Source organism: Nicotiana sylvestris, chromosome 7 (assembly GCF_000393655.2).
Source record: "Nicotiana sylvestris chromosome 7, ASM39365v2, whole genome shotgun sequence".
NCBI lineage: Eukaryota > Viridiplantae > Streptophyta > Magnoliopsida > Solanales > Solanaceae > Nicotiana > Nicotiana sylvestris.
The window spans coordinates 73,900,272-73,912,292 of NC_091063.1; the positions used below are offsets into that span (position 1 = coordinate 73,900,272).

General features: G+C 40.6%; 1 protein-coding gene across 1 annotated transcript; it reads right to left on the reverse strand.

Moving 5' to 3' along the window:
• Positions 1–7,700: 7,700 nt before the first annotated feature.
• Positions 7,701–11,323, reverse strand: LOC104235980 (scarecrow-like protein 21). The gene is made up of 2 exons (XM_009789817.2): positions 10,983–11,323; positions 7,701–9,720 (listed from the first exon to the last, which is right to left on the reverse strand). The coding sequence occupies exon 2, from the start codon at positions 9,632–9,634 to the stop codon at positions 7,883–7,885; it is 1,752 nt and encodes a 583-aa protein (XP_009788119.1). The 5' UTR covers positions 9,635–9,720; positions 10,983–11,323; the 3' UTR covers positions 7,701–7,882.
• Between the last annotated feature and the right edge of the window lie 698 nt (positions 11,324–12,021).

Below are 12,021 nucleotides of genomic sequence, written 5' to 3' on the forward strand. Positions count from 1 at the left end.
GATTTTGGAATCAGTCACCCCACCTGAAGACAGAAGGTTACAACAGAGATCCCCAAACGGGAAACAATAAAATCCCCAGCACCAAGAAGCAGACAACTGCAAAAGCAAGCGCACATTCAAAGGGAAGAAGGAACGCGTCTCAAAAGAAGTAGTTTGGGAACGTTGTAGCATGCCCAGTATAACAATTCTGATGAAAAGCCATACCACTGAAGAAACCATTGGAAGATCTAAAGAAGAAAGCCGTGTCCCCAGCAAATCAAGCAAAGTGATGAGAACTGACATTCAGAAAAGGTGAAGGACCAGCATCATCTCCAAGTTCACAAAATAAAGGCGTCGGAGGAAAGCATTAGCCGACAAGAAAGCAAGGCAACAAGAGCAAGTTGAAGATGGATGAAGTTTCAGGATCCTCAGTTTAACTTAGCTTCTTGTTTTCCTTTTAGAGCAATGTAATAGGGAGATCGGTTGAGCAGTAGCATCCTACAGCAACATACAACAGCGCACAACAACAGCAAACACTACAGTCACACGGTAGTCCCAGCTACCAAAATTTCCCGAACTACATTGACCTGATTCCTGTTCAGCCCAGGATATGTAGGAAACCTCTGAAGCAAAGGTTCGGTCAAATCTTTTTCAAAAAATGCTTCACACGGAGTATTCGGACGGGCAAAAATCGCTCGCTTTATCTTTGCGCGAAAACCCTTCGTGTCTTCGGGCAAAGAGGGGCAGCTGTAAGCACGTGATTTTTGCTTCACGAGCAATCACTCCAAAAGAAAATAAAAATAGTGACAAATGGTTTCGCTGTACAATTTTTCGATCTTTCCGTAACATGTGTTGTTGGTCATTTGTGGGTCTGTCCATTTTGCATCTAGTCATTATCAAACAAAAATACAAAAATGCCTGTCGTTAAAAGAAAATTCAAAAAAATATATATGTATGTGTGCATCGTTCGTTCTAAGCTGTGATCTAACCATTTTTATTTTATTTTATTTTTATTTTTCATTTATGTGTGTTTATCGTTGTGGGTGCCACTCAATATGTGTGCAGGTTTATTTTTTTTTTTTACATTGTTTTAGGAATTTTTGTTTAATTTGAAAAAAAAAAAGAGGGGAAAAGGAAAATCTGATTTGGGCCCCGAAACAAGGCCCAAAACCAAAGTACTGATCCAGTCCAAGACGAGCCTGCCCAAACACGGACTCAAACGACACCGTATCGGCGTCCCTACCAAAGCCGTTGATCTGATTCAAACGAACGGTCCAGATCAGGCTGTTCAACTCGCCTCAACGACGTCGTTTCAGGCAAGATGATCTAAGCCGTCCAACCCCATTGATCCAACGGATCCAGGCCCTCCTCTAAACCCGTCAACATGACCCGATCCAATCCCCTACCCGGTCTTAACCCACTATCATCTCCCGAACGACGTCGTCTCTCCTCAATGAGTAGATCCTGGCCCTTGATCTCAATTGATCCAATGGACAGGATCTAAACCCTCAATACATATATAAACCTAACCCCTTACCCCCACGCCCCAAGCCACACCCCCCCTTCAACCACTGTTCACCATCTTCCCCAGGACCCCTTTCCTCTCAAACCCTAGCAGCCTAGGTTTTCCCTCGTGAGCCCGGTAACCACAGTTCCGATGACCACCAAAATAACATCCCCGATGCACCCAACCATCCTGAACATGAATCCGTTAACCTTTCACCTCGAATCAACCCGTAGCTTCTCGAATCTTCCAACGAAGATTCGAGTAAAAACCAGATCTACACCGATTGACCCCAAACTCACACCACGGCCCCTCCTGACCTCCCTCACCCCCTGAATGGCTTAGGTTCCGTTCGAATCTGACTGGAATTGAACGGTTCCCAAATCGAACCTCAAGAGCCCTAGGATTCAGATCTATGGGTTTTTGTCCGAATCAGTGTCAGGATCAGGGCCTAGCAGACTTTTACCGAAGTGTTCTCAGTTGAGAACGCTTCGGTTAAAGTCCATTAGACCCCAAAATCACCTGGCCCGAGTTCGAGCATTGAGTCAGTCTTAGTTTCAGGTCCCGGAGGTATTTTTCCTTTTATTTTGTCATCTTAAACTCTATCTGTCATACATGTTCTGGTTTGTTTTGGTTTCTGACTCGTCTATCCCTGTGTGTACATTTTGAGTTTAAAGTTGATTTGTTTGTTGATTTTGTTGGTTGTTCGATGTATATTATAGTTCGCGTAGTCGTTTAAATAAGCATCGTCAACTAAATTCACTTGAAAGATTAGAAAATCAGGAGTTGCATTTCAGTATTGATTACTATGCCTGTTTCTTGTTGGTGTTACTTGTATCGGCATGACCAACTTGTACCCTTTAATTGGCACCCACGTTTGATTAAATTGGAATCATTGGTTTGAATTTAGGCTGAAAATTGATTGTTAACTGTGGAAAGCTAACAGATTCACCTGAAGGCAGCATTGAGTTTAAGTTAAGTAGTCAGTAGTTAGCTGAAATCAAAGAGGTTTATATACTAATTATTAAGAGTTATGGTAATACAGTGACATGCAAGGTTAAGGGTAGTTTTGGCATAAGACAAAGTCTGATTAGGGGGTTTAACTTAAGAATATGTCAAGTGTTAATTAAAATACTATTAACCTAATAACAATGGGGAACAAAACATAAGAGCATGGGTTCAAATGAATACTTTATTGCACCCATAATCCTTGATTAGAGCAATAGGACAAAGCATGGGGGGCTGATTAAGTTTACCGAGAAAGATGCCTTTAGGCATGGGGAGTTAAGGGGTATGGGCAGATTGCAACTGGCAGGATCCAGGCAGCTTGACTGCACTGGGTTGTTGGCTTATAAATAAGCTGTTGCAGAACTAAAAAAGGGCTGGACATTTTTCTTAGTCTTCAGAAAAGAAAAACAAGAAACATAAAGTCTCGGAATATTGTAACCAAACACTGTCTGAAAATTACATAAGAGTTTATGTTGGTTTAGCTGTCTTGGCCAATTACTGTTGTTTGCCTGTTTGAGCCACTTGTAGTTATTGAATTGCTGGGGTGTTTACATTGAATACTCTGCTGTCTCTGTTGGTTCCTACTCTGTTTCTGGGATTTGTTGTTTGTTGCTCGACTACTCGGGAGCTTCATCTTTGTTGGTTGATTTTGTTGCTGTGTTGTTGCTGTGTGTCTGCTGCTGCTGTATTCGTGCATACTACTCAACTGATCACTTTCTTTCTTCCTTTCCTTCCTATACCAGGTACACACCCAATACACTGTCAGATGTAGCTGGAAATTTGAGCATGAATGTAAATGAAAGACCTGAAGAATTTTGTTTATATACATAGTTTGCCCTTTTAAATATCATGTAATGTAGGAAATTTTATGCCTGTTTTGGATGTTGGAGATAGCCTTCAGGCCTGATAACTATCAATGAATGTTAGTTGAATGTTAGATTGTGTATATAGGATGGTGATAAGAGTATGCTTAAGGCAACAGGTTGTATCTCAGATTTAGTGCAATAGTGTAGTATAAGCATGTAATGCATGCCAAGCCTAAAATTCGTACACTAAATGAGTTCTTTCCTTTCCAGTAAATTGCTATATATAACTCTTAAAACCATGTCTTAAGATCAGGAACACAAATTCAGGGCCTCAACCTCACAAGGGTCGAGTTCAGGCCAAAACAGGCCAAGCCAGCCTGCTTCGAACAAGCAGTGGTCCAGGTCTGGCCAATCACACTGGGCTGGATTTGGGCCTGTGATTACTTGTTCGGACAGCCTCGTTTCTGATTTTAGGCATTTCTGAATGTTGTTACAAACAACTTGCAAGCATGTAATTAATTAGGACTATCTACTGTTTTCAATTGATAAGGACAAACGCGATAAGAAACGTAGTTGCTATAGGATATCCTTTTAAAATAAGAACGAGATGAGCCTCGATGAAAATAAACAAAACGTGCAAATGCGGGGCCCTTGTTAAATGTATATTATTGAAGCATTTAGTTTCCAGGACGGGTTGCTTAGCAAATCTCACAACCCTCCTAAAATAACAACACGTTAGTCTCTTTAGGATACGCTTTAATAAACCTTACCTTCTTAAACTCGGGTGCACATTTATGTGACCCAAATCCAAATCTCGACGGATTCGAAATGTATTTCTAATCACGGGTACATTGATTGTGACGTGATCCGAGAGGCATATCCATGACGTCGCGAATTCCTTTTAAAAGTAGAACGAGACGAGCCTCGTCAAATAAAATATACACAGCTGCGAGGCCCTCTAACTGTATATACATTAAAACACTTAGAATTCGGGACAGGCCATTTAGCGAATTTTTCGGCCTTACCCAAAACAACAACACGCTAGTTGCTTTAGGCACGTCTTAATAATTTATTCTCCTTAATTCGGGTGCACATTCATGTGACCCAAATCCAAATCTCAACCGTGTCGAAACATGTCAACAACCATGGGTGCATTGATGTAACGTGGTTCGAGATATGTTTTCACAACGTTGCAATTCTTGATAAAAACAGTAAAATGATAAAAGCGGTTAAAAGTTAAATCTTGCACATAAGTTTACACTTGTATAAAATCAGATAATCAAGCCGAATATAACAGTTGAGCGACCGTGCTAGAACCACGGAACTCGGGAATGCCTAACACCTTCTCCCGGGTTAACAGAATTCCTTATCCGGATTTCTGGTACGCAGACTGTAATATAGAGTCATGCTTTTCCTCGATTCGGGATTAAAATTGGTGACTTGGGACACCCTAAATCTCCCAAGTGGCGACTCTGAAATAAACAAATAAATCCCCTTTCGATTGTCCTTTAATTGGAAAAAAACTCCTTGTACCCTCTCGGGTGCGGAAAAAGGAGGTGTGACAGCAGGAACTCCTAGCGGAATTCCACTTCAACCTGGAGTACCGAAGTAGGAAGACCAATCATGTTATTGATGCGTTCAGTCGGAGAGCTGATCTAGCATCGATGTGCCTACTCGCCACCCTAAGGGGGAGAGAAGTAGCCACCACCATCAAAGACCAGATACAGGATCAACTCATCAAGGATCCTATTGCACAGTATTTGGTTGATTTGGTAGGACAGGGCAAGACTCGACAGCTCTACATGGAAGATGGTTTCCTGAAAGTGAAAGGGAATTGACTTTATGTTCCTAAAGGAGGAGATCTACAAAGGACTCTTCTAGCAGAATGTCATGAACTTTGTGGGCCGGCCATCCCGTTGAAGAACGTACTATGACATTACTTCGTCGTACATATTATTGGCCTCAAATGGCCAATGACGTCGCTCAGTATGTGAAGACTTGTCTAGTATGCCAGAAGGACAAGTCAAACCGCTTGACACAAGTGGGACTCTTGGAACCACTAGTTGTCCCAAAAAGATGTTGGGAACATGTTTCCCTGGATTTCATCACAGGATTGCCCAAGGTCGGAGGTCTCACAACTATCTTGGTTGTGGTGGATCGATTTTCCAAATATTCTACCTTTATAGCAGCCCCACAATACATCTCAGCAGCGGATACAGCTCCGCTCTTCTTCTCTCATGTCGTCAAATATTGGGGCTTGCCTAAAGACATCATTAGTGATCGCGACTCACACTTCACTAGCAACTTTTGGACCCAACTCTTTAAGTGCCTTGGGTCAAAACTGAGTCACAACTCAAGTTTTCATCCGCAATCTGACGGCCAGACGGAGCGTTCAATGGCATGCTGGAGGAATATCTCCGCCACTTTGTAACCGGATCACAGATTTTTGGAAGCTTAAATCTAGGGTAAATTGGCTAAACGAGGGTGTTGCAAATACTAAATTTTTTCATATGACTACTCTTCAGAGAAGAAGAAAAAATAGAATTATTGCCTTACAAGATACAGTGGGCAATTGGACTTTTAACATTGATGACATTCATAGGCAAATATTTGATTACTATCAACATTTATTTGCCACGGATCATATACTCTCCACCTCTAATATTCAGATATTAAAAGACCTCTAGTACAAACAAAAGCTCTTTTGAAATTGTTATCGGACAACAACCGCTACTCCCACATACCGTGAATGCACCAAATATGTCAAAATCTCCTCGAGCTGCTAGCTTCTCAGAAAAAATGGAAGCAAAATTTGGAGATAGTGCGGAACTATCTTGTCAAAGCCCAAAAGCGGATGAAGAGGCATGCTGATCAAAACTGTCACTTTGTTGAATACCAGGTAGGAGACAAAGTGATGGTCAAAATTCCAAAGCGATACTTATTTGCAGAAGTCCATGACCATCGCCTATTACAAAATTACATTGGACCATTGTCCATTGAAAGTCGCATTGGGAAAGTTGCATACCGGGTGGATACCCCAGCTTGGTGGAAAATCCATCTCGTCTTCCATGTCAGTCTTCTAAAACCTTTTCGGGAAGACATAGAGGATCTTTCACAGAGCCAACTCATAATACCAAGTATTTTGATGTCCCAATTCAATCGGGAAAAGGCGTGCTGAAGCTATTTTTGATGATCGAGTGATTCACGCCTCAAGGAAAGATTAGCAAGAGTTCTTGATGAAATGGCATCACTGTGATGCAAAGGAGAATACTTGGGAGAGAGGAACAAACCTCAAAGCCTACAAGAGCCTAATTGATGACTATCTTGCAAGTAAAGCGTCGAGGAAGTCGCCAACTCAGGTGAGGGAGAATGTCATGGGCAACTTTCCATCCATGCCCCATGGCCCCTTGGACGCGCCCCGTGGAGTCCTAGCAAGCCTCCCAACGCCTAGCGCCACGGATGGCCCCATGGTCTTGGTTGCGCCAAGTGACAAGCGCGCATGTGCCTCTGCCACCCCATCGATATCCCTCGCCAGCGCCTAGCCACAAGCAGATGCCAACAGCACCGCGTGCGTAGACAACACCGTGTGCGCAGACCGAAATACTAAAGACAAGGTTGTTGACAACGGACCTGTTTCTACCTTGTAGAAAACTAAATCTTTTTCATTGTAAATATAGAGTAGTTTTATTTCATGTACTTCCATTATGTTTCTCTAGCTTAGTTAGGTCTAGTCTTGTAACTTTGGTTTATTTTTTTTAAACAATATTAGGGGGGATCAAGCAATCAAACTTTCTAGGAAGCAAACAATTCTCTGTACTGGTGTCTCTCCCCCTCGACACCGTATTGCTTTTCTGTAATAGCTTTCATTAATGCAATCAAGCTTTCTTTCATTCTCAATTCTCATTTCTGTTCTCTCAATTGCTCTTAACATTGGTTTTCTCATACGGTACTGACAATCTCGTCTAGCATACGGAAGAGACCTCAGTTGGCGGATAGTAACTGCACTAACATCAGTTGCTTAGCCTTACGTCGCCCTTCCAAGGAATCTCAGAAAGGCGTCGCGTAACAGTTTTTATGTAAAACTTTGCCAATCTGTAAGACATTTACACTACCAGAACAAATTTACAAGAATAGTTCACAATGATAATGCAAAAGAGTTAATGTGTCTCTTTGGCATTTTCTATTTTTCTATTACTCCGTCTTGTTTTTGTTCGCCCCTTGAGAGTTTGATGTTTTCAACTGCTCCATTACGAAATTTGGGGCAACTCAAGACAACTTCCAAATTAAGGGACAAGAGCTAATGAACAAAATGAAAGTTGTCTATAAACACTATAGTTTGTGATACTTGAAATTAATTTCCTAAAGATTCCGCAAGAAAATTTCTAATCTAAGGGATAAGCCAATGAACAAAATGAAAGATACCTACTATAAACAATAGTTTGTGACACATGAAATTATCTATCGCTACATTGAAACCACATGACATGCCAGAAAGGCTATTTCATCTGTTTCCCACATAATGTATTACAAACTGTTATTTGCTAGAAATAGCTCTTCCTCTGCTTTACATAAATTTGCTTCATTCTCAGTGCCAAGCAGATGCTGAGATTAGATTCCTGTCCTTCCATCCCAACAACATAGCGCCATCTTTCTCCACTAGTGTATAATGCTCTGAGTAGCACCTCAGGAGGCTCTTTATCACTGAATTCACGTACGAGCTCAGAGGATATTGCCTGAACCCTGCCATTGTGAACCTCAATTTCCATTTGCCTAATAACTCATGACGTTCCACCCTTTCCTTGCCCTCACATGCTATGACGTTAACTATATCCCTAGCCAGACAATGCTGCTCCACGTTTATCCGCTCCTTCCTGTCCCTTTCTAGAGTCACGTCTATGGACTCGAACATGGCACAATAGTAGTCTAGAGCTTCTAAAAATCGCGGGAAAAAAGGAGCTGTGTTTGTATTTGATTCTTGTTCCACCAAAGTGACCACCTTGGGAGAAAGTGACTTTACCATCCTAAGAAGCTCATCCCTTGGGTTAGTCACGTCAACACTCTCATCAGGTGTGTGGTGAAGTACCAAAGGGAAGTTTACTGCCAGAGCCTCGCCAGGCCTAACGTCAAGCATATCCCTGGTGACTTCAGGAGCGAAAACTGGCACTGCATGAAACTCAACCGGAATGTTGAATTTCTCAGAAATATCTGTGAGCCGCTTCCCCACAAATGCCAATCCATCTCCCCGGGCATATTTTGAAACTGGATCATCAATCCCAGTAATACGTACATGAGGGGCACCGCTAGGCCTGGCAGCAAGAGCTTGAAGAAGAGTCATCCACTGAGTCCCTTGCGCAATTTGGAAATCTATGATGTGAATGCGATCTTCATTTCTGCATGCTTCTGCTATTGCACCATTTGCAGCCATGTAACCAAACTTTAGATAAGGACATATCTCATATAGGATATGCATGTAAGAAAGCAAGTCCCTGCCAGCTGGTTCCTTACACCTCAGAGCTCTGTAAATGTTGGTTCCGGATGCTTCTTTTCGAGCTACTAGCCCTTCTACTATGTAAGCACCGAGACGTTGAATCGGATCTCCAGTAATGGAAATAGCATTTCTTGCCTTCGCAATCAGTGATCCAAAATCATCTAATTTGTTCTCGGTAAGAGCTCTGGCACATGCTATAAGCAGTGGCTTTAGGTTGCCAGAAGGAATTCCCGACAATGATAAATCCTCCGTTGCTTTGTGCCGCTTCTCACTGTGAATCCCACTGCTTGATATGCCGAAGGTGGAGACATGTGACGGCTGTCTTTCAATTCGACGCGAAATCTGGTCTTCTTGATTCCACATCCTGGACCTCTGACCTGATGTTTGTGGCTGCTTAATATCACCTGCCGAGGGACTGGATGTTGTGGCTTCTTCCTCTGGCCCCATTAAAGCAGTTTCCAATTGCAGCAGAGCATTTTTCATGTTCTGACTGTGGTTTGCATACTGCAGTAAAGAAGTTTCACCAGAGCGAACCAGTAGAGTGTTTGGGCGGAAATTTGGAGAGGGGCTAGGGCGATGGAAATAATGATTATAATCCAGTGAGGAATTACTAGGACTAGTTTCTGAAATATTTTCAGTAGACCTGTGCTGCTCCAGGCTATCACTTAGTGTGGTAGGAGTATCGGGATCAAAATAGTTTGCAAATGGAGAGTTTGGAGAATTTCTCGATTCAAATTTCAATGTTCCCAACAGCCTATTAGGCAATGGAGTAGTAGTAGCAGCCTTAGAGTAAGAGTATGACAAATTCGCACCAGTCACACCATATCCATACAGATGGTGTGATTCCATGCTATATGGCTATCATTAGCTGACCTAAGCATAAATCATTCCCAGTCCGAACACTTTTAACAGTTAGTATCTGTTAACAAATCAACCTGCAAAAGGCACACAAACAAGTATACATTAGTTTGGCAGCCCTTGTTGATGGGAAAACAGAGTTTTCTAATGACTTAGACGCGCAGAAATTACAGATTCAAGAACACGGAGCACAACCATTGCATGTTGCATGATATCACAAGGCAAAAAAAAATGATAATCTATCTATCATGTGAAATTAACAATAGGATACAGAAAATGAGATGCAACACGATCTTGTCAAGTAAGAACATTTTTGGTCTAGCAACATTTAGATTGAAATCACAAGTTGACAACCAGAGCAAATACATCTTAAATATGGATATAACCATGCACCATATGATTTTCATAACATAACAGAAAGAAAACAAGAAATAAAAAATCGAAGTGCCCATCTACTGTCAACTCTCACATCAGTCCTAATAGTTGTCCATACATTAAATTTGTATTATGTAAACCAGCTATGGCTTTAAAAGCAACTCCTCTATATCTCTTGAAGACATAAAAAATTAGATACAACACACTTTCTACCCTACCACACCCTCCACATCCACTCCTCCAAAAAGGACCTTAAAAGTTCTGATAGTCGAGTGCGGACAAGATAGCTCGCACACCTCTATCATAAAAGGATAGTCCGATGCATGAAACATCACGCTCCGATGCATGAAACATCACGCTTTCACGCAGGGGTCAAGAAAGGGCCGGGTGTAATGTAGGCAGTCTAGCCATCTGATGGCTGATTCCACAACTCAAACTCATAACTTATAGGTGACAAGAGATAACTTTACCGTTGTTCCAAGGCAACCTTAAAAGTTACGCCAAACCTAATACGAGCTGCTATCGGAAAGAAGCTGAAAGTTTTCATTTATGATTTTATATCTAATAAACTAAGATAAAAACTTATTAGCAGGGGAACCTTGTTAAGCTACAATATACATGTCATTCAACTAACATATAAGAAATTCATTATTTATTAAAGCTAGCATGTGCACAACTGTAAAAACATCACGAAGCGTATTTTTGTAACAAAATTATTTATTTGTTCATTCTGCCAATGAAAATTCAGGAATAGAAATATATGCGCCTAGTTTCCCGTTTCAATTTATCCACCCCTTTTATATTATATAGTCTAAAGGACCGAAACATGCGAATACACATCATAAATCTGTTTGATTGCAGAGAAAAACCAGAAAGGAAACCGAATTGGGAAAGACAAATAAAAAGGAACAGCAGTTTTCAATCAAAACAGAGTGGAAGTTGCAATTGGAGGATGAGAAATTACCTGGTAAAATTCTTGAGCTTGGGTCTAAAAGAAACAGCTTGCCTTTGTTTATTGATATGAATATTTGGAGAAATTTATGTGGCAGTGAGAATGAAAATTAGAAAGAATAAATGAGCAGCAAAATGTGAACTTGCTTGGGTTCTATTTATAATAAAGGAGGATGTGGAACGAAGGTTAGACTTAGACTCCAATTCCAACAGGACCGCTGACCTTTGATTAAGGTACGGTTTGAAGTATCGAAAGAGTTGAATTTGACGGAAGCACTGACGGGATGAATTTAACGGTTGGTTTCGCCGACCACTGGATTCAACTATGGCAGAATCTTCCTCTCTCTTTCAACGCTTTATGAATACAGTCACGCGCTCTTTTGCTGTGTGTACCACACGATTTATCAGTTAAGTCCCCCAATGGGTGATTATTGCTTTGTCAATAAGGAAAAGATAATGAAATTTCTCTACCTTTATTTAAAATGGAGAAACTTCTGATACTCCATATAGAATGATTTTTTTTTTTTTGTGGTACTATGCAACGCGATAAATTAATTGGATTAATGAGTTTTAATTGCAAGAAAAGAAAATTTGCTTCCAAGTGCCAACTATGGAGGCCCTATTGTTAAATGCTGATTTATTATACTACTCCCTCTATTTTAAAAATATTGATATTATTTTTTTATTATTCTATTTCAAAAAGAATAGAATTTTTTAATATTTTTTTAATATGAAGGATTTATAGCCACATAAATGCTCTGACAAATTTAAGATCACGTGTTTCAAAAGTTTTATTGTCACACAAATGTTATGACTTATTTAAAACCACATATCTTAAATTCTTTATTAAAATTTATCCCAGATCAAACTAAGACAAAAAAGATCACCATCTTTGTATGTAGAGATAATATTTCTTAATCCTCGGATCAAATAGAATCCTTATAACTTAAATGTTTATCGCCATTAGTATTTTCAGTACACATTTGAAATGGAAATCTATAAAGGATAAGTGCTTGAAAGGCAGACAGTTTGATGCATAAGATATTTACACA